The following is a 24,523-nucleotide window of genomic DNA, read 5'->3' on the forward strand; positions in this document are numbered from 1 at the left end:
ATTTTTTTTTTGAATTAAAATTTTGATTATGTGGGTGTTTGGGAGCGGAACTTCTGGGCCCAGAAGTCCACTTCCTCCTTTTTTCCATCCGTTTGGCAAGTGATGTGAAGTGCTTAAAAAAAGTAAAAAAAGTCCATAAAAGAAGCTACGAAACGGTGTTTTTGTTGGACAGTGCTTAAACTTCTTTCAGCTATCAGCCTATCATTTCCTCCTCATCAGTTCCTGCTGCTTTTGTTTAATTTTTATTCCAGCTCTCTGCATCATGTTATCTCCATCGAAATTATCATATTCAAATTTCGGATCGGGTTTAAGGCATTTGAGAGACTGAGATCAGGTCCAGAGAAAATAAGCTTCAAAGCGATAACAGAACAACGTTGAAGAAACAACAAAAAAAGCAGTAACATCAAATTCGTCAAACCTGCAACAAACAGAATTCCCCAATGCCGCACTACTGACCATCATCTTTTTGCCTTCTGTTCCCTCCTCCACAATTCCATTCACACCAAAAACGAAGTCAGAAAGTCCCCCAAATCCTCACGAAAACACCTAGGACTGCAAAATATTGAGAATACAAAAACCCATTCACAAATTTGTTAGAAAAACCAGTTAGAAACGTCAATAGTGAAGATGAAATCTGACCACTATCCATGGTCAACAAGAAGAAAGCGAGGTATCAGAAGGAAGCGGGATCACAGGTCTGCGTAATTTTGAAATCGACGTTGTAACTGGATGCTGAAATCATGGGTGTCACAACTGACAAACAAATTCGAAAAAAACTATAGCGAGATTTTGAAATTCGAAGTCGTCGGAGAAATGCAGACACATACTATGGGTCGTTGCAACTGCATCAAAGATTAAAAAGGAGTGCCCGTAAACTATGGGTCGTTGTAACTACATTTTGTATTCAAAAGGATTGATGGGTCGCCCGTGTCGCGTTCGGATTCTTGAAACTGCGTCGAAGAAAGATGTTGTAAATGTTTCCGGGTCGGAACCCGATTATAACTGGGTAGTCCAAGAGCAAGTGAAATTTAAAGATAACACCCCGCGTAGTAATAACAGAAAAAATTAAGAAGGACAGAAAAGGTAAATTTCCAATTTGTTTGTATTCACAAATTAGGATTATATAGATAATTGCAAAATTACCATCCTCTTATTTTTATTGCCAGTTTAAGTTTTTTGAAAAAGAAAAATTATAATGTTTACAAATATACGTTCACAAGTTCTTTGAAAAAGAAAAATTATAATGTTTGCAAATATACATTCAAAAGTGCAGCATCGCATTCTCAGTCTCAACAAAAGCATATCTCACTCTCTTTCTATGCTTCTCTGCGGTGTTAGCGGCGCTAATCTATCTCCATCTCTCGCTCCCCCCACCTCCGCTCCCTCACCGTCTCTCACCTCATTCTCTCCCCCCTTTCTCTCAACCAAATTTCAATCGAAGAGATGAATTATTAATTAGGGTTCAAAAATTTTGAAAAATCAAAAATTGAATTAGGCTCCATTAAAGGTATCATATAGGTGTATGTATATACTCGTGTGTATGTGTGATTGTCTTATCAGTTGATTTCGAATATTGATTGTTGTGGTTGCTTATTTTGATTTTTGTAGTTGTTTTTATGTTTACATTTGTTATATTAGTATTGGCCCCACATGGATACTCATTTTCTATCTTTGCAACCAGCTGCAACTTATTATGCAAATAAACGCAATTTTCAAAAGATTTTTTCAAAATAGCATTTAAGATTGCATATATGATTGCTAGCAATTGCAGATGTGGTTGCATATGCAACCTCCGTATTTTTGCAAATATTTTTTGAAGTATAGTATTTTTGCAATCTGTTTTAAAAAGTGACAGTATTTTTGCGAAAACTCTTTTAGCCTTGGGTATCTATGAAAAAAGCCCTTTAGAATAATACATTATACTTTAATGGTATTAACTATCGGTTATTCTACGGTGTGTCCATGGGAACATTATAAGTACCAAATTTCATGTATTTAATTAATTTTGATTGGCTACTACTCTTCTGTTTTTTATTATTTGATACTTTGAATTTTAACATATACTTTTAAGTGTTTTGACCGGGTAGTTAAAAATATTGTTTTTTATTGATTTTTTCTTTTTGAATTAAAATTTTGATTATGTGGGTGTTTAGGAGCGGAACTTTTGGGCCCAGAAGTCCACTTCCTCCTTTTTTCCATCCGTTTGGCAAGTGATGTGAAGTGCTTAAAAAAAGGTAAAAGAAGTCCATAAAATAAGCTACGAAACAGTGTTTTTTTTTGGACACTGCTTAAACTTCTTTCAGCTATCAACCTATCACTTCCTCCCCATCAGTTCCTGCTGCTTTTGTTTATTTTTTATTCCAGCTCTCTACATCATGTTATTTCCATTGAAATATGAGGTGATTTAATATAAGAATTTTTTTTATTTAAATTTTTGTCTTCAATTTTGTGAAATACTCAAATATATTAATATCATATATTATTATTTATATAAATTTTTAAACACACTTATAGATCACTTAAATGTGTGAAAAAGCAAACCGAAATTCATTTTTTTTATACAATATAAATATTACTCTAATCTAATATTTTCATCAACTTTTCTCAATTTATTTCATAAATATCAAATAATTATATTACAAAATTACGAAACTATACCAACTTATAAGTTAAGTTATTCAAACACTTAAAAACTTATAAGTCGCGGTATCCAAACACTTCTAATAGCTTATAAGTCGAAATCAACTTCTCACTTTTAATCCACTTCTTTACTTTAAGCAATAAGTCACTTCTTTTAAGTCTAGCCAAACGGCCCCTATATATTTTTCTTCAGAAAAAGAAAATTTAAAAAATAATATTTTTAACTACCCGGTCAAAAAACTTAAAAGTGTGTGCCAAAAGTCAAAGCGTCAAATAATAAAAAACACAGCGAGTACTTACTAATAATGGTGGACCTCTTTGTATACAACAATTTCACCAATATCAAGCAAAATACATCAAATTTAGCACTTAACATGTATCCATGGGCACACATTAGCCAAACCCATTAACTATATTGGTTGACTATATTTTAAAAATAATATGTTATTAATATTTTAGGTTGTTATAGATAAAAATATCATTTCAATATGGTAATAAATGATGTAGATCATCTTACAAATTTTTTACAGACTTGTAAAGGTTCGACAAATACAGAGGTTGACTATATTTGTAGACAAAGGGAATGTACCATTGGAGGCGAGTTTTTTTTTTATATAGAGATTTTTTATTTATATTATTTATGTTACATGATAATCGAGTAAAACATCACATCTCTATTGAGTTTTATGTTAAAAAGATTAAACAAGTTCCGCTATAAGTTGATCTGGTCCACACAAAATAAAATTAAATTTTATGTTAGAGTTCAATAAAGAGTCTCTCAGTTTAGGATGTTCTCAAATTTGGTATGAGTTTTGTGTATTCCAAACATATATTGGGCATTTTGTTGAAAACAAATAAAATTCAGAATTCAATCTCAAATCCCCAAAATATGAATTTTTAACGCCCAAAGAGAAAAGGTGTGTCTGAGAGAAAGGTATACAAACTAATTTTATTTTTGATATTTACATCTCTATTTAAGTAATTAAAAATAAACCTTTAACATAAATTAAATCAATGATACAAAATTATATAATAATAATAATTTTATTAATATTTTTGTTATTTTGCAACAACTAACTAAGGTGGATTTTAAGGTAGGGTTGGGGGTTGGGGGTTGGGGGGGTGTTTGAACACAATCCTCATTTTTTTTTTTCCTAGTGATCAATGTTAGCAATTTTAAACATTCAAGAATAAACTCAAGATATTTAAAATTTTGGGTGGATTATATTTTCCACCCGAGATAATTTATATAAGAAGAATAATCTGTGATCTTTTCACAAATACACAATTGGAGATTTTTCAGCACTTGTGTGTTTAAGGCTTCTCAAATTGCTAGTGTTTTCTCACGCACACTAAGTATTGTTGTGTCCCAAATTTATAAAGCCACCTAAATTACAAAATAACACATTTTTTAAAGTTCGGAATGCTTTGCTTCCACATTCTTTGTCTTACACAAATATTCTGTATTGTCTTCATCTTTATCCGCAATGCTCGACTTAATCCATGTCATCTGTCAAATCGTCTGTTAGGTCATTTTCAACGGATATTAAGTTATCGTTGAAACATTCTTCATCCATTGAAATTTTGTTCATCCCTTGATTGAATTACACTTTTATCAATTGAAACTTTATTTATTATCCGTTGATATTTGCTATTTTGTTCATTCGTTGATTTCACTTATATAAAATTACATGACATAGACTATTTACAATTAACCATCTTATTTTACATGTTGAGCTGATGGATCATTGAATTTATCTGCTAACAAGATCAACATTTTATTCGTTCATAACTAATCTAACTTGAACATGCTACAAAATACTTATCAATTGACAAGTCTTCAATCAACAAATACTGAAAGTGTCATGCTATCTGTTGATAGTCACAATACTAAAACAAGTTCATAAATTACTATGTGTTCTGTTATCATTAAAATCAAGTGTGACCTAACAATTATATATTAGTTTTTTGATCAAACAATTATATATTAGTTATAATTAATGACTCATTTTTTTAAAAATCAAACATATTTATCCAAAATCAACCAAACATATAATTTTTGAAATGACATCTCAAATCTATACCATCTTAACCTGATTCGCGATTCCAACATCATATCCTCCACGAACTAAACAAACCCCGTAAATATTGGCCAGTCAAAATCATTATAAATCAAATATGATTTAATCTTATATTCGATTAAATTTTAAATTATACAATATACTTGGAAAATACTATAATAATGTATATTTCTCATGCCATAATATTCTTTAATTAAATCTTAAAATCTACTTTAATTGATAGTTTGGAATGTTGCACTTTTAAATCAAAAATTAAAATTAAAATAAATGATATAGACACACACACACACACACACACACACACACATATGAGTGAGGTTCCAGAGAAAACCCTCTTATCAAGAAAAATGAGGAACCCTATTAGATACCGTTGATCCACAATAGATACACACACACATACACACACACACACTCTCTCTCTCTCTCTCTCTCTCTCTCTCTCTCTTTATATATATATATATATATATATATATAGAGTTAAGTTCTATGGAGTACATAAAAACATTGGAGTATTGGAGTACAAATCATAATTTTTTAGTTTGATCCTATATAATATCTTTGATTATCCAAATTTTGATATAATCTATCATTTATAAGTTGTCTTGCACATAATTGTCAATTAATCATTAATATCTTTCAACTTTAACAAGTATTAAGATTATTGTTCTGCTTATTAGTTATATTGCAGAACATAGAGTCCTATGATTTATAAAAGTAATAATTCTACCATTTGATCACGATGTTTATGCTGCAGAACATAATGTGCAGGTTGTCAAATATTTACAAATATTATTGGACAAAAAAAATTGAAATTTAGATGACTAGATTACATTTTATCAAACTTTGTACTCCAATACTCCATTTTTTTTTTGCTAATTGATTACACACGCACACGTGGGGAGTCGAACTCCCGACCTCCCGCAAGGGGGTACAAGAGCTCTACCGCCACACCAACACTTTGTTGGCACCAATACTCCATTTTTCTTTGTACTCCATAGAACTTAACTCATATATATATATATATATCAAATTTTGTTTCAAGGCCATAATCTCAACAATTCTTCTCATTTTTTTTGTCACAAAACTATTGTATTATACCAAGATTGGAAGTTACATGCAAATCCGTATGTTCAGAGTTTCCTTCATTTAAAAAAGTATATCATCTAACCAAAAGTAAGCAAATACTCCGGATGTTTAACTAATATTGCCTTTCAAGTCAGAAGAGATAACCCACCAAAATGCCTCGTTAAAACCCCTCAAGAATAAAATCGTAAAATCCTGTGGGAAAAAACTCAAGGAGAAAAAGAGTGCCTTACAAAATAACATCGTTTGCAAAACAGACTAAAAAACTGACGTCTTCTTTATTCCCTTCTATCAATGTTTTGTATCTCAATTGTCTTATACACCAAGGTTCGCGTCTTCTCGAAAGCAATTTTAATAAATAAATTCATAAAATCTCTTTTAAACAACCTGAAAATAAAACAAAACCGAATAAAAGGATTATGAACGAATTTGACAAAAACCAAAATAAAGACATAAATGAGCCAACATTATGACACTTAAATGCCTCTATAAGCCAAAAAAAGCCCCAATCATGATCACTATAAATGGTACAAAAACCCTTAATTAATAATAATTAATATTCTTAATTAAGGCACAGTTATAGTCCAGTGAGCACACTTCTCCACCCCTTCTGGATCTCTCTACCACAATCCTGAATGTCACGACCAATATTCACATTAAAATCTATATTTTTAGCATTAATTATTCAAACTAACATAAACATAAATCAAAGTATTTATAGGCAAACTCAATCCTTAATTTCAATTTTAATGAATTGTAGCTGTTTTTAGTTTTATGCCGTGTTTAGAGAATTTGACATGAAATGTCATAGAATCGATGTGACATCATTAAAATTCATTCACAATTATTGGGAAAATCGGAGGTTATAAAAGATAAATATACTGAACAGTCTTGCAAAATATATAATATTATAGAGTCAAAATATATCTATCAACTTTTCATAATTTTATAAAGTCTAAAAGACTCTATCAATTTTTGAATACTATCGAAAATTTTAGAAAAAATATTATTAGATTTTAATAAATGTTTAAATACTCCTAATAAAATACCATTATATTTTAAATATATTTAAGATTTTAATTTAATATTAATAAATTTTATAATAATTGAATATCTGAAAATTACAATATAATTTTTAATATCTAAATTAAATATCGCCTTTTCGATATTGAAAGAACAAATTTTAATCAAATATAATACTCCCTATGTCCCATTAAATTGTATACAGTTTCCTTTTTATAACGTCCCATCAATTGTATACATACAAAAAATAATAAGTTTTTATAATATAAAAACTTAACTACATCCACTACCTTCTTCCACTACACCCACTTTATACCTTAAATATTAGTAGGTCCCACCACTTTACTCCCACTACACTCATTTTACATACTCCCCCGTTTCAAATTAGATGTCCACTTTAAAAAAATCACACAGTTTAAGAAAAGTGGATGTTTACTAAATAATTGCATTAAATGATCAAAATATGTGGAGTGAGATTGATCTAGGAAATATAAATAAGAGATATGCGGAGTAGACTTAACTTTGAAAATATGATTTTGCATTGAAAGTTGGGGTGAACAAGTAATTTGAAATAAAAAAATTTCTTAAAAGTGGACATGTAAATAGAAACATAAGGAGTATTAAATATTAATCGGTCCCTCTACTCCACCCACTTTTTTTACTTTCTTCACTAAATTATTTTTTTTCATAACCTCCGTGTCACTCTATACCACTCGAAGGGACGGAGGGAGTACCAAAAATCTATCAAAAAACGAAAAAGACCAGCAAATATATTTAAAATTGAGAAAACATGGCTGTGGTAACAGCGAAAAAAGGGCTAGTTACCATCTCCCACAGTTAGTTTAGAGCCCATTAATGGCGGACTCTCTCAGTGCTTCAACCATCAAACCCGCCTCTCTTTTCTTTTAATCTATACACAGCTGAACTCTCTTTTCACTTCTTGTAAGTTCATGACTTTTTTGGTCAACCCTTTTGTTTTGTTTTGTTTTGTTTTTAGTTGTAATCTATGTGTTTCTGCACTTGTATTTTTCTTGATGTCTGTTTACATGGGTTGTGATTAAAGTTGATGCCTTTTGATTAATTGAACTTGTAATTGTTGAACATGGTGTTTGAATTGTGGGGTTTAGGTTTATGTGAGTTTCTTGGTTCAAGAATTGGGGGCAATTTCAAGTATATATATATATATATATATATATATATATATATATATATATATATATATATATATATATATATATATATATATATATATATATATATATATATATATATATATATATATATACATGTATAATATTAGAGATTTTCTGATTTGATTCATTCTTGTTCGTTCTTTGTTGTTGATGGTTGAATTTTACGAACAACATTTTTTAATTAATGACGGTCTCAGCAAAAATATTGATTTCTTTCTCCAGAAATATCCCTGCTTTATTTCAGTTTCTTGATTGCTATGCTGTTTATGTTGTAGTAATGTATTTGAATCATAAATAATGCGGAAAGTGCAATGAAGTGTAATGGGGTTTAAGCGAACCGAAATCCCAGGTTCATTAAAGTGAAGCGCTCTAGAGACTAGTAAATCAGGGTATATGTTAGATAATGCCATTCAATAGAAGTCAATTGAATTATACAGACCTCTGACCTTTCATGATAATAAAAGGATCTCTAATCCTAATGGCATCAAATAATTTTCTGCTAGTAATAGCATCTTCGTCTTCCAAAAGATTCCTGAAAAAGTTCTTCCTAGTTGGTACATTCGGATTTTTTTTAATAGAATTTGATTGCCAATATATGAAAACTAAGTGTGCTATTATCAAAGACGAATCTTGAGTTCTTGTAGAATCAGGCGAAAAGCGTAGGAAAAAGTACCGAGCATTTCCAAGATATGGCAAAGCAAAGTGCAAACCCAATGCTTTGCAGGGCTTTGAGCTTAAAAGAGAGCTTTTATTAAGATTAGTTTAAGGTTTTTGATTCTCAGTATCACTGGTTCTATGCCTTGATTTGTCAAGCGATGTCTGCAACAGGAGAATATCAGTTATAGATTTTGAACCTTAAGGAATAATGGAATATTTAGGTTGTTTGAAAAAGCTAATTTTTTACAATTTTATAAAAAACTGTTATACTAAAGGTAATTGGACAACTAGCAGACTTACGTAGTTAGGTGATAGTTGGTTGGTTCTTGAATAAGCTTGCTCACTGCTATTGTAGTGGAAAGAAGCCGGAATGATCAGTTTACGTGGCACAACACAGCCTTTTTCTGTGAAGTAAAAGATAACCAAAAAAGTAATAAAAGAGTAGCTTATATACTAGCATACAGTTTTCTTAATACTGGATTGCACATTAAGGCTTTTGAAATCATCTACTTTTTCTTTTGCCTAAATATTTTGAATCATCTTTAATAACACATCTAAATTTTATGATCCCATCACCCATAGGGTAGTTCTTTACCAACTACCACCACTCTCATCCAAGCACATCATTTGATATTAGATATTGCAATTGCTATGCTTGTGTTCTCGTCACACAAAGATCGTTCTTGTTGTATCTTGACGCAGGTATATTCTGATAAATTTTCCCGCAATATTCAAAATATTAGATTCTTTGATTTTTTATTATCTCTTAGCTTAACGGAGAACTCTCAAATCTGTTAATTATCGGTGTGCACCTTATTTTTTGATATCTGGTTTCTTTGTATATTTTTACTTAAAATAGCTAATCGATGTTTCCTTGCACTTGTTTGCTGCTTTCTTGGGATCTATTTGTACAGACTTTTAACTGCCATATTGATTGCTGTATATATCTCTAATTCTAGAGATTAGGGGATAGGCAGAGCTTATGAATACATGTTGGATGAATGTTTGAGTTTTTTTTGCTGTTTCAATCTCCTTTTTTTAATAGCTAGAAAGTTGTCAATGTTGTTTAGCTTTAGATATTGTGCGACCGGAAGTTTGATATTCTCCTTGATTGACTGGTCTATTTTTGGGTTTCTTGATTTTATATTGTTGTTTGTTCATTAGATGTTTAATATATCTGAATTCTCTATGTTGAATTCCATTAGAGTTGTGATAAGTACCATTCATATTAGTTAAAAGCTTTTACTATACCATTACAACCTCCATCCGTTTAGCTGTTCTTTTTTACTTTCAATGGCTAAATTACAATGTTTATCTATAAACACAAAAACGTATCTGGAAACTTAAAATTCCTCTCAACCATCTTCTTTCCCCGAGGCACACCAGACTCATTTTCTTGATCCACAGCATTAAGATCCTCAGGCAACAAATTCAGCCCCCTGATCAACTTCTCCGCCTCCGTAGGATGAATATAATTTAGAATCCGCTAAACAAACAGGGAATAGAAATAAAATGACAAGTACCACAACTGCAAGAAAACTTGTACACTTTTTATCCATGATTGCCAGTTACAGAACAGCAGCAGTTTAAGAGAAGATATGAAAAGTGAAGTTGTGTATTATATTATAGAATCACGTAATTATGAACATTACATCTTATAGGAGATGGTTTATTGAAATATAACTGGAGTGTTATTTTCTTAACAATTAATTTAGCACTCTGATGTTTGTAGCAAAATGAAAATGAAACTCTCTATTGTACATCTCACCAATTTGTTAGTCTGTTTAAGGAGCTAACAATACTTACTTAAAAGCTTATGAAACCAATGTTACCATTGTTATTGAATGCAGCGCAACATTGTAGGTACTATGATTTCTGTCCATGCACTGGTGTGATATTGTAATCATCCTTTCTAATTTCTGGCTTTTCAGGCATTTAGATGTAATTTACGTTAAGATGACTTTGCTTTTTGCCATTTCTTTTGTTGTAATAGTGGCCGTGCTTCTTTACAATGATGATACACAGTTCTCTATCAAGAATTAGATGGAAAGTACTTCTTTTCTATTGAAGTGGTTATGTTATCAATCATGTATGTGATATTTTTTATCAAGATATCATACGTTATATACCTGTAGAAATAATTATTCATTTAAACTTATCAGTTTAAAGTGAGGAAATGTAACTGAAGTCACTGGAAAAAAGGTTAAAGTTATTTGATTTAATTATGTATAGACTTATTTTCTGTCCAGGCTACTACAACATCAATTGGAGGGATTAAGGAAAAAGACCACTTAATTGGAGGGATATTCCAGCTTTAGTGGGGGACGAGATGAGTGGTAGTGGCCATAGACGTCCTTCCAAGTGGGACTTAGAGGAAGTATCTCGTGACTATCATCATTCTAGAGATCCTATTGGCCCTGGGTCCGAGAGACCAAGTAATAGAGAGTCACAACCTAGGTGGCACTCTAGAGAAGGAAATTATAAAGTGGCTAGGGACTCTTTAGATGATACAGTGTTGTGGGATGGGGAGAGCACCATGTCTCCTGGTCTTGATGATTGGAGGCAACAGAAGCGAAAGTACTCCTATGAAAGCAGTCGAGGAATATCACGCAGGTTTAAATCACACTTGATATGCAACTCATGTTTTGTTATACCTACTGCATAATACGTTGATTATTAGAGTCGATTCTAATACAAAAGACTTTGGAGGATAACTGTTCTTTACTTTCAGTTCATACAAATATATATTTCTTAGTTTTGTCATCATTGAAATTTTTATGCTAATTTTTTTTAACATTGTAGTGATTTTTTACTGTCTGCATATTGGATAATTGCTCAGTACCTATGGAACATATGACCAAAGAGTAGTATATGCCAGATATTATTCCCTTTGAATCTCTTATGAAGTCAATGTCTTGTTTTCCATCACCAATTATCTCTTTGAAACTAATTCACTTATCAGGTGGTTAAGGCACTGAATTTTTGTTCATCTGTTCAGAAGTCGAAGCAGAAGCAAGAGTCCAGGGCATCGTTCAGAGCGCCCTGGTGTAAATGACAGATTTGGTCGAATTGCGTCGTTTGATCATAGAAATCATGAGCCTTGTAGAATCAGTACTGTACCCTGCAAGTTCTTCGCTTCTGGAAACTGTCGGAATGGAAAATCTTGTCGGTTTTCTCACGATGACCAAACACGTGACAGTTTCAGTAACTATAAATCGAATGACTACAGACAAGGTGTGGATAGTCGGGCAAATATGTCTCCTCTAAGAGAAGGTTCAAAATGGAGTGGATCTGCTTCACACTTTAATCTACCTAAGCATTGTGGGAATAAAAATGAAAGCCTTGGTGAACAGAGGGTTATGAGAAGTTCTGTGGGTGGCAGTGCTCCAGGAGATAACAGATTGATGGCCCATGAGATGGATATTGATGAAGCAACTACAAACAATCAAAGTAATGATTTGGGGTTGACAAAACCCAGTAGTTCTGTGATGGGTGCCTCCAAGTCCAGAGGCACTGCTTTGCATGGTGTTGATATTGAAGGTTCTACTACTCATACTGAAGGCCATTTACCGGACCTGATTGGGACATCCAGAAAACCTGATGTTCTGGATACAGTAAAATCAGAAGCAACATCATCGAATCAGTGCGTTATGAGCACTGAGAAGTTCTCAGACCTTACCCGTTCATTAGCTCAACTTCTTGGAGATGGAAAACAGCTTCCGGAACTTTATGCAGCTTTGAATGCTTCAAATGCGCTGGGATTCATGCAGTCTTCTGTTGCTGATCCTGATGTTTTTCCAGCTTCATCGTCCAGTCAATATGATCCTGTAAATGATAGCATGGAGCTGATAAAATCTGTAATTAGCGAGCAACCAGATGGGATTGCACTCCAATCAAATTTACCTTTTACTGGAAAGCCAAGTGTTGATGGTCTGAATGGGACTCACTGCAAGGATGTTGAACTGAATGATAATAGTCATCAGTCAAGTGAAAAACATGAATTTGGTGACTGTGAGAATGAAGAACAAGGTGTGGTGAAGGCTGAGGACAAGAAAGAAGGGCAAGAAGGAAGTAAATTATCAGATAATGAGAGAGATGACAAGGCTGATGGAGGCGACAAGGCCGATGAGAAAAAGAAAAACAGTGATGGAAAGAATCTTCGTGCTTTCAAGTTTTCCCTTGCTGAGTTTGTGAAGGAGCTTCTGAAGCCAACTTGGAAGGCAGGGAAACTCAACAAAGAATCCCACAAAACTATCGTAAAGAAAGTGGTAGATAAAGTGACATCTAGTGTCCAAGGAAGTCAAATACCTCAAACACAAGAAAAGATAGACAGCTATCTGTCAGCTTCTAAGCCAAAACTCTCAAAACTTATACAGGTCTGTGCTGCACTGCTCTAGTTATTTAAATTACATTCTTCTTTTCCAAATGCAACTTTAGAAGAGGATGCATGTTTTAGAAAATGGTTTGATTAGTTTGCATCAAGTCCATTTCCCCCCATCTTGTTCTTTCTTGTTTCAGTAATCATTACTCTGTCTGAATATATGTAATGTTATGCGGCTTATGCCACATATATGCCAGTAATAAGTAATATCTTGACAGCTATGTGATGTAGTCATGTACATAGAGTTTTGTAAACTCTTATGTTGTGTTTGGTTGGAATGATAGAATTTGGAAGGAATGGGATGAGATTTGAACTATAGTATGGTTAAATGTTCAAAGATTTTGTTCCTTCGCCTGTTCTATTCCTGACAACCTAAACTAGAGATCAACCCCCTCCCCCTCCTCCCAAAAAAACAAAAAAAAACATTTGAGCTGGAATTATCCATTTTCCTTAATCCCATTTCCCTTCTCAAATCTCATCAGAGAAATTTTCTCTTACTCATTTTCTTTTCATATATTCCCTCCTACCTCCATTGTTTTCCTTCATGTTCACCCTTGTTCACCCATTGACCATCTCATTCCAATCTCCCCAACTTATTTTTTCTTTTAATAAAACATGACTAGAATCTTCAGTAGTGTCATCTTCAGATTTGAATTTGAGAAATCCTTTTGAGTTGTATGACTTGTGTCCATACAGAGTTATGGCTTAAGTATTTTGTAGTGGTAACATCCTTTTTGTAATTTGTTGTAGCTATCTTATATTTGAATCAGTGAGTAGTTTCTGTTATATAATATTTACTTTTACCTCATTACGTAAAATTCTAGATTATACTGCTAATTTAAAGTAAAAAGTCCAAATTTCCCGAGTTTTAACTGCATCCAGCGATGCTTCTTTGACAGTTGAATACTGCACATGATCTGTAATTTGTTCTCATAACATTATTGGTTCTCCAGCTTTTACTGAAACTAGATAATTAAGGTTCTTACTATATATATACTTGTTTTGCAGGCATATGTGGACAAAGTTCAGAAAGAGAACCCGAAGGTAGCATGAAAGTTGGAGGTTCATTCGCATTCTAGCTTGGATGCTGGCCTTCATATTAGCTGTGCTGTCTAGCAGCAAAACCCATTTACTTATTTTTCTTATACATTTTTTAGAACTTTTTATAGCTGCTAAAAGTATTGCATTTGTTTTTTCCCTTCTGAATGATGGATAAGTTTAAATTAGCTAATGTTCCAAATGCATATACAAGTTTTGACAGTTTTTCTTCAAGTTTTGAAGGGCTTTGGGAGACCAGCTTGTAGTTTGTATGGTTATTAATTCATTTCTTTATTGTCAGCATCGAAATTATCTGGGTAGACAGATTTTTTCATCAAATCGGTCATTTGTGGGCATATGTAATGATAGTGTTGAGAACATAAACAAAATATGAATTTTTTGCCTCTTAAAATAAACATATTAATTAATTAATCGATTAAGGATAGAAATATTATACTAACTCAGATTTTCACGTAATTGAACTCTATTAATTTTTACATCCGATGTTAACTACACTTTCGAAGAAACTACATTATAAACTATAATTATAAGATTTCTTATTCACAATTATTCGTTGGTTTTGACTTTGTAAAATGTTTGAATCTAATCTGACTCGACTCAATTCAGTTCGATAATATGGATATTTCTTAATTAAGATTTCTTATTCACAATCATTCGTTGGTTTCGATTTCGTAAAATGTTTGAATCTAACTGACTCGACTCAATTTAGTTTCATAATATGGACATGCATTCTAGTACCATTTTGCTTGTGGGTTAAATATCAAAGTGGTCACTGAAGTGGAGGTCATATATCACTTTGCTCACTAATCTTATCAGGGTCTCATTTCAATCATTAAAGTCTCAATAAATATCAATTAAGTATCTCCAAATTTCAGTTCAAGGAGTAAAAATATTATTTATAGAGTTTGACACATTATTTTTGAATACTACCACAACCAAGTAAAAGGTTATGACTTATACTTTTTATGACAATATATTTAGATTTTTTAAATTTTATTTACTATTTATTTTTTATTATATTAATACAATTTTTTGTTTTAATTAAAAATAAATACTAAATAAAATTGATAAAATCTGAATATATTGTCATAAATGCTAAAAATTATAACCTTTTAATTGGTTGTGGTAGTATTCAAAAATAATGTGTCAAACTCTCTAAATAATATTTTTACTCCTTGAACTGAAATTTTGAGGTACTTGATTGATATTTATTGTGACTTTAATGATTGAAATGAGACCCCGATAAGATTAGTGAGCAAAGTGATATATGACCTCCACTTCAGTGACCACTTTGATATTTAACCCTTTTGCTTGTCAATTAATAACGAAGATATTTGTTCTAGTACCGTGACTAATGAAAAACTAATCAAACAGCCGGGTGTAATATCTTTAACATGTTGATATCACACATGGATCTCCATGACTTCATCTATCTGTTTGTTTGTCAGTGATGTATTAATGGAAGAGAACTGTAAGTATAACACGCATTGTCTTGTTTGCTGCATGTACTTTATCTTTTTGTACCCTTATAGGGGTTGGCGGGGAGGGTGAAGATCTTGTAGGAGCTTTTCATCAAAACATGTTACATGATCCACATTTTGTACACCTCATTGATTCTAAGGCATTTAATAAAAAGCGTTCTGTACACTCCTTAATTGATGAATGCATGATTTCAATTTTCAAGTTAAAGTAATCTACATTCATGTACATACCTCTATATAACTTAGCTTGAAAATTTTGTATCTATCTCTGCAATGTGTCTTCTTTTTGGCCCAAGAATTCTCCAAGTACACGTACGTGTCGAGCGACGCAACCAGAGGAGGCTAGTCTAGATCAAAGACCGGTTCAAATTCAAAAATCAATGTATTTTTGTTTTTCAAATCATATATTATTTCTGATTCAAAATTTCCGTCAAGGTAAGAAGTAGTAAGAAAATTATTGCAAATTCTAACAAAAATTTTAAGCATGTCGAAACATATTTTATTTCCGACTCTTAAAATGAAATTCTGGTTCTGCCGCTAATGTGTAGTGCGTGTGTGTATAGAGGGAGGAGGTGAGGACCATTGTCATATGCAATATGAATCGACACACCATTTTAGGGCCTAGCAAAAGAGAAGTTCACTTTTCTCTTTCTTCCCCCCAATCGGGTAGTTTGAAATTTTTCTCACTCTCTATCCGGGAGTGATCTACTTGTGAGTAGAGCGCAGATACTGAGGAGCCATGGGTATTGAATTTGAAGGTGCCTATATGTACACACATTAATAAATGTGTGCATGTATTGGAAGCATTATGCATATTATTTATGTGTACGTGTGTGTGTAATATTGAGTTTGAGATAGTGGTATGAATGCATGAGATGAAAACAACTTTTCCCTTTAATGCAAACCCTTGATAAAGTGTTATTTCCGGCTTAATAACGAAATGTCTTTATGTGAAGCCTTTGTACGCGTGTAATTCTAGGTTATATTTAGGTTATATTACTACTTTATAATCATCTACAATTGAGTTGAGTGGATGTCAACTATGTACATAGAATATTTATGTCCGACTCGATTTAGGTGTTCAAAAGTTACAGGATTTCAACTTGCTTTGAGCCAAAAATCTTTGACAAATTAAAAAATAAAATAAAATTCGAAAATCTTTGTTCGAGTTTGATTCATCAAAGAAATCATACGTGCATAAATGGAAATAGAACTCATCTTACTGTATCTTGAGTCGTCATGATATATAGCTAGTTTCAACTCTCCAGGCCACATAATCTCTCTCTCTCTCTCTCTCTCTCTCTCTCTCTCTCTCTCCCCTTCATCTCTCGTAAACCTAACGCACGTTAAGTAAACCTTGGTACAAAGCTGTACGTCCATTATATCCCAAACTACGGACGTACAAGTTGAAGAAGAAAACATAAACAAGTATGAAGAGATATTAAACTCATCGACATGGAGGAAGCTTGATACATCAACATCAGCTTCCGTATCATAGAAAATTAGCCTTACCTTATACATATTGATCATGAATACTTATGTTTACCAGTACCACCAAGCTAGCTAGCCGGCCACCTAATCTTTGAAAAACAATAAGATGATCTCACTTATTTAATCAATGTATAGAGTGAAAGAAAGAAAGCACTTGTACGCAACTCACTCATCGCGGTGTCCGATAAATTGAATAACTATGAGCATTAAATTTGATTTGATATTCTTCTAACAACATGAATCCATTAATCATTACTTTACTTCATTAAACATCCTAATTAAACCAAAACCTCCATGGAAAAACATCTGTTTTTAGTTCCTTCTATCTGTCACACATGACAATGATTATAAATTCACTCCAAACCGTAACTACTTTGAGACATTGTAGTCCACGGCTGCGGTTTGACCTGTTAGTTAAGTGTCTACTTTCCGGAGGTTAAAAACAACGGGAAACAATTCGAAAAGGTAAGATTGGTTATTCGAAAATTAAGGATTGAAAAAAAAAACGAAAAGGCTATAAAAAAGTTAAGTGTCTGTTACATTGACATTTTCTATGATTATGAAGTTGATATACTTTTTTCAATAGACTTTAAATGAAAGAAAGAAGAAAGGTCATCATGTATAAGAAGAAGAGGTAGATAAATGAAACCTAGAATTTCAGTGCTTGGAAAATGGTCAGAAATAATGCATGTAAAAAAAGAAAGAGAGGTGATCGAGTACGTCTACAACACTAGTCTAATACTCTAGGGATACGTCAAAGCCTGCCAGTCTTTACTAAATGCTCTTCTTCCTTTTACCCTAAAGTACTTTCACTATAAGAGAATGATCAAATCACAACCATCCATCATCACTTCTCCCCTTGCTAGTACGTGGTCCTATCCCATATATTTCCAGTTTTGTTTCCTTCCAACCCTTCTTCTTCACATCATTCCCACCTCACTCAAATCTCTCTCTCTCTCTAACACAAAAAAGGGCCTAGGGTGGAGCTTTTTTGGGTTGTTTTTGTTTTTTTTCACTTTTCACTAAATTTATTTCTGGCAGTATGCCCTTCTGTCTCTGATTCAAGATTATTATTTATATACAACTCCAAGAATATAAATATAGTATGCATAAATTCTCCCCATCTTATTCTACACAAATTTGATCCAAAACTCACTCTATTATTTCTACACTTAATGGACATCAACGGCCATAGATTCTCAAACCCTACTTGGGAACTTGAAATGGCTATCGAAGATCAGCTCATCCATGATCATCACAAAATACCCTTGACCACACTTTACCCTATTCAAGACCATCACCACATACCCGCTCATCCACAACCCTCATCATCCTCTTTCGTCTTCGAAACCATGGCCAAGTACAACACTCATCAACTAGAGCAAGTACAAGAAGAGGAAGAACCCGAGGAAGAAGAGCTGGGAGCCATGAAGGAAATGATGTTCAAGATCGCCGCGATGCAGCCAGTAGACATCGATCCAGCCACAATCCACAAACCTAAAAGACGAAATGTCCGGATCAGCGATGACCCTCAAAGTGTAGCGGCTAGGCATCGCAGAGAAAGAATAAGCGAAAAAATCCGAATCCTCCAGAGACTTGTTCCGGGAGGGACTAAAATGGACACGGCATCCATGTTAGAGGAAGCCGGAAGGTATATCAAGTTCTTGAAGAGGCAAATCAAACAACTCCAAGCTAACCATCAGCCCCAATGCAATATGGGAATGGTGAGTACCAATGAGATTCTTCAGCCTCACCATTTGTCCTTTAATCATGAGGTAATTAGTGAAAATCATAATTATATATGATTCATGTGTAAGCTCTTATGATTAAGTGTGGAGATTTGTTAAATTGTATGTGGGAATATTAATTAATTATATAAGATGTTTGTGAAAAAGGTAGAAAGTTGTTAGGATTGTGTTGACTACAAGGGGGATTGGAATAATGATAACGGTTATAGCTTAAGATACGCACATCCATCCGATCCCTATATATATAAATAGCATGTAATGAGAGCTGTGAAGTTGAGCCTGAGAGTCTGTTTTGCCAAGCCTCTCCCGGGAATAAAACAGTGACGTGAGAAGAAAACTATTGAAAATCATTATCTACACCCTTATATCTCTCTCTTCCAAGCATGCGTGTGCTCAACCACATGGATGTCTAACATATATATATTTTCATGGATTTTTCTGCTTACAATAAGTTTTCTACATATCTTTAATATATATTCTCATGTTTTTTAATATCGATTTGCCCTCAAAACCTACTTATCCACTTGACCCTTGATGGGGTGTTATTTTACGGAAATCAGTTACCTGGGAACTATATCTTGCTAGATCTCAACTGGACCAGCTCTCATTGTAAGAATACCAGCTGGATATATAAATGATTGTCTTCCTTCTTCCTGGAAAAGCTATGATAAGTGTACATTTTATTCATATAGATTATAAATGAATCAATCCCAGTGGAGGCCTTTTCTGTTATCTTGGATGTTACGAATGCTTTGTTTCGTGATTATATGTGTGTGGTAAGAAAGAATCACATGCAACAAGTAGGTGATTGTCTAAGCAAAAGCAGCAACTCTACTTAACTTTCCAGCGTAATTAGTTTATTGCCTTGGAGATATATAGACTGTTAGGGACGTTATTTTTTTATTAATTTTCTTAATAAATAAAATAATATTGAATCGGCATAGATAATAAACTAATTTTGCTGACTAATTTTTACAAATTATATGTAAATATGGAAGAACCGGTCTCAATACACAACAAAATAATCTGTGTTTAAAGTAGGAACTTCAAGAATAATAAAATAAGATTATCTAACAGGATGAAATTATCCGTAAACAATCTATATTGACCATAATAACTTATATTTAAATTTCAGATAAACTTCAAATTTAAAATATATAAATAAACAATATTATAACTTGAACAAGTATCTGATATTACTAATACCACTTTATATATACATCCCATATAATTAATTGATTGATTTAAAATTTTGTTACATTAATATTAATATTATATATAATTTTCTTAGAAGCTGCCTTAATATTGGACAATATATATATGCTATAACAATAATAAATAAATTCTGATATAAAGATTATAGTTTAATATACTTTTGGTGTCTCCAAAATTTTTACATCTAACAACAAATTAGGTAATACACAAATAAATCTATCACTAAACAAAATTTCTGTTAGAAAATAAATTATTGGAAATGAAGATATATTATATATGAAAACTTTTACTTTTATTTTGATAATATAATATGAATATTTTACTTTAAATATAATTACATAAGTAAATGGGCATGAACATGCTTATGCTAGCTCTATGTTAGTAAGAGAGAAACTATTGTGAATTCATGCTTAACCGAACTTGCAAACCATAGTTACGTTGCCTCAAATCTCAAACGAGCTCACAAACAATAACTTTTTGCCGTTACATACGAGGGATAAGGACTACAATCCAGGTATAAGGGAGAGAATATATTCTAAAAAAAAGGGAGAGAATATTTTTTAAGAACATAATTACTATCCTCGTCTCGCTCTTATTTTTTTATGATTTTTTTCCCCATTGTTTGGCAGTATTTCTGAATATATGTATAACATATAATTTGATAATTTATTTTAGACAAATGGCCTACATATCTCCTGTTTATAAGAGAATCAAGTCTAATGTAGTTTTAATAGGCCGTGGGCTTAGAATGTAGAAGATCAACTATATATTTGGTAGTTCTTGATCATTAAAACACTCATTTATAGTCATTTGTAACAATATTCCAAACTGCTTTTAGGAAATTCCCATATAGTACTAATAGAATTGAAACTCGTATGTAGGGATGGCAGAAAAGACCGATCCGAATAGATACCCCACCGTTTCGACCCGAATGAATTTTACCGAACCCGATATTTTGGATTTGGATTTGGATTTGATTTTTAGACCCGAACGAGTTTGTATTTGGATTTGGATTGGGATATTAGGTATTCTGTATCGAAACCTGACCCGAAATCCAAATCCGATCCGAACCCGATCCAAACCCGAAACCCGAAAAAAAATCCGAATAATATATATTATATTATATATTTATATTATATATATTATATCTTATTTATATTATTTATTAATCTTTGGGACATGATATATATTATTTAATATATTATATATATTATACTAAGTTACTGAGTTAGTACTAAATACTAAACATGATTGCTAAATGCAGCGATAATTTGCTTTGTGCAGTAATCGCAAATTACATACATATCCCTATCTTGTTTTCTGCACAGAGTTAACTATAATTAATGTATTCTTATTTTTTGTTCAGACTGTCATCAGTACATGGAGTATATTCATTCCTCTGTTTTACTACTCCTCATTCACGCCTGTATAACAGTATTTAATTATGTTCATTTTCATATGATTCAGATTAAAAAATTTTGATTTTTTAAATAAAAGTTTAAATATCAAATTTTTATTCGGAAAAATAAAATATACTCCTTCTATTTTAAAATATAAGTCGTTTGATTTTTTGACACACACTTCTAAGTCTCTTGACCCCATAATAATCATTATTATTAAATTTTTTTTGAATAAAAATATATGATCATTATTATAATTAAATTTTTTTAAAAGGTAATGATTTTTCCTATGCGGTCAAAAGACTTAGAAGTGTGTGCTAAAAAATGAAGCGACTTATATTTCAAAACAGAGGGAATATATATTAGGGAAGTCTTAAAAAACGTACCAAAAAATTATATATACAATTGGGACGACAGAAGTATTTTATTATGTCATTTAAAATACTTACTAAAAATATCATATTACTCTTCTATTATTCTATAATATACAAAATTTAAATATATAAATTATTTCTATACATTGAATTTTTCTTCTTCTTAAAATTTGATCGGTTAAATTCATTGATTTTATTCTTATTTTATTTTTTTAATATTATTTTTTGTTTTCAAATTATAATATTAAAAACATGATATCATTTTATGTTCCTGTGTGTTAAATAGGTACGAATATTTATAATATTATGTAATATAATTTTAGAAAATTTTAAGATTTACTTCGATGTTATTATATTATTATCTATTATAATTATAATATAGTTTTAACTATATTATCTTACTTGAGTTTTATTTATGTTATTATATAATATAATTTTAATTAAACATATATGATTATGCATACTTCTGTTTAGGAATTTGTTAAATTGTTTTGTGTAGGAATATTTTGAATTGTTTTATAAAAATATTTGTATTTGATCGTAAGATCATCCCAAGAAACTCAGTAAACTTTATAGTAGTATTTGTGTTCAGGTTAGTTCAAGATTACTGGCCCTACTGATTTAGCAAGAAACATTCAATACAGAGACTTAGGGGATCGTGAACCATTTAATAGTGAGAAGGGTGTAGAAGTAATTACTCGTTACTGCACAAAGCAATTTTTTACTGCATTTAGCAACACCCATACTAAATAGTTTAATAGTTTATGAACTGAATCATCAGGCAGAAGCAGTCAAATACTACTCTAGTACTCTACTATATTAATAACAACTGCAATCCTCTCACATGGTCACTTGAATCCCTAATTTCACAAGCCGCCGACTCGCCGCCTTCAATTTTCAAGTCGCCACCTACGCCACGCTGTTCCGATTAGATCTGCTTTCTTCTTCTTTATTCTTCCGGTCTCGATTTGCTTTGTTTCTATTTTTTTTATTCATTGCTTTCTCTTTCGCAACTAGCGTGAGTGACAATATGGTCCTTTGACTCTGAGACAATAAGGTATCAAGAAAATATACACATTCAAGTTGGTTTTATTTGCCTTGCTTGCAGTTTTGTTCGGATCCCATGGATTCTTTATAGTATGATGCTCTCAATTCGGGTTTCGATAAAACCCGAACCCGATCCGAAATTCGTTGGATCGGGTTCGGGTTTTGTTTTTCAAATCCGTTCGGGTTTGGGTTTGGTGAAAATTTTCAGATTCGGGTTTGGATATCACAAATATCCGAACCGATCCGACCCGTTGCCATCCCTACTCGTATGTAGACGATTGAATGTATATGAAATTCTCCATACTATATATGATGTTTATCTTCTAATTAGATGTGATTATCCATGGAAAGTTGTAGTAGAAGTAGGCTTCAGTAATTACTCCATGTCGTAGTAGAACACTACTGTTGGGCAGCTGCCACTAGAATCTTGAACCTCTAGCAATTGAAGAAGCCGATCACAATTGAACATCTCCTGTAGCTGAGATAATACTAAGCAGATCTCATGCAGCTTATTTAGTCTTTCCTGAAACCCTCTACGAGCAACTCCAACATGACTGAGGTTCAATGCTGACTATTGAACCTTAATCCACAACCACTTGCCTAGTTTTACTTATGCTTCATTGCACTTCTTGGGCCTATTTAAGAATTATGGGCCTTTATTTATCCCACCAAAAAGGGTCACAACAAGTTCCTCGATATCATGAATATGCAGAGGGAATTTTGTGCCCCAACATCTGAACCACTCTCGCAAAAGAAGTTCAATTTTTGCATATGATCTCTAAGCTTATGTCAGCATACCCATAGTAGGAAACAAGAGAATCTAATTCAAAATAGCCTTTAAATGAAACCTCCATGATGAGTGGATTAATAATTGAAGCTAAACTAAACTTAAACGACATGTAATTTAGTGTTTCATACGAGTGCTTTAAGTGTGAACCTCATGGTTCAATTACCAAAACCTCATATCGTGGTTCGTCAAAGAACCTCTCCAGACCCTTCTCTTCAATTTCTATCTTGAAAGTTGCGTGTCTGAAACTACATTACCTTCTTTAATTTTTGTCAGCTAATAAACTTGATTGATGACATATAAGCATGTGGTCTGACTTTATATACTAGAATAGACTAACTATTTCTATACTAGTCTAAAATAACATATACCTACAGTCCTACTCCATTCTTTGCATCCATATTTTAGGAAATTCTTGATCTTTGACAAAAGATTTGGCAGCTGATTTCCTTGATGTTTTGATTGAAATGGTAGGTTTCGAGTTCTTCAGTATTTGACTTAACCTTTTTATAGTTTAGCTTCCAAAACTATTACAACACCTTTCTAATCAACCCATATGATTGTGTTCCTTTTCTTTGATATGTTGCTATTAATTTATAACCTGAAAAAATACCAATTGATAAGATAATTCATCAGTCATTGACACGTTCTATAATTATCAGTTGATAGTTCATTTAAAGTTCAGCCGTTGATGAGTTGGGATAGTAGTTGATGGTCCAACTGTTCTTCATCCGTTGATGTTCTGAATAGTCGTTATTTTTTCACTTCACTTATGTAGATTACATGACTTAAATTATTTACAATTGATCCATTGATAGAATAACTACATTATCAGTTTATTCACCAACACCTATCAACAGCTA

At 32.2% G+C, this 24,523-nt stretch overlaps 2 protein-coding genes across 2 annotated transcripts; both read left to right on the forward strand.

Annotated features, from left to right (window-relative positions):
- Positions 1 to 7,585: 7,585 nt before the first annotated feature.
- On the forward strand, positions 7,586 to 14,330 carry LOC108192587 (zinc finger CCCH domain-containing protein 38). Its single transcript, XM_064092686.1, has 4 exons — positions 7,586 to 7,769; positions 10,927 to 11,290; positions 11,676 to 13,053; positions 14,067 to 14,330. The coding sequence occupies exons 2-4, from the start codon at positions 11,007 to 11,009 to the stop codon at positions 14,109 to 14,111; spliced, it is 1,707 nt and encodes a 568-aa protein (XP_063948756.1). The 5' UTR covers positions 7,586 to 7,769; positions 10,927 to 11,006; the 3' UTR covers positions 14,112 to 14,330.
- A 3,625-nt stretch (positions 14,331 to 17,955) lies between these two features.
- On the forward strand, positions 17,956 to 19,390 carry LOC108198858 (transcription factor HEC3). The gene has a single exon (XM_017366637.2). The coding sequence runs from the start codon at positions 18,265 to 18,267 to the stop codon at positions 18,892 to 18,894; it is 630 nt and encodes a 209-aa protein (XP_017222126.1). The 5' UTR covers positions 17,956 to 18,264; the 3' UTR covers positions 18,895 to 19,390.
- Positions 19,391 to 24,523: the final 5,133 nt, after the last annotated feature.

The sequence above is a fragment of the Daucus carota genome, chromosome 1 (assembly GCF_001625215.2).
Source record: "Daucus carota subsp. sativus chromosome 1, DH1 v3.0, whole genome shotgun sequence".
NCBI lineage: Eukaryota > Viridiplantae > Streptophyta > Magnoliopsida > Apiales > Apiaceae > Daucus > Daucus carota.

Bases quoted from the DNA above. Each gene is read 5' to 3' on its own strand.
- LOC108192587 (XM_064092686.1), top strand. From the start codon at position 11,007: ATGAGTGGTAGTGGCCATAGACGTCCTTCCAAGTGGGACTTAGAGGAA. The intron at 11,291-11,675 runs GTTTAAATCACA...TCATCTGTTCAG, and splicing joins AGTCGAGGAATATCACGCAG to AAGTCGAAGCAGAAGCAAGA. The intron at 13,054-14,066 runs GTCTGTGCTGCA...CTTGTTTTGCAG, and splicing joins AACTCTCAAAACTTATACAG to GCATATGTGGACAAAGTTCA.
- LOC108198858 (XM_017366637.2), top strand. From the start codon at position 18,265: ATGGACATCAACGGCCATAGATTCTCAAACCCTACTTGGGAACTTGAA.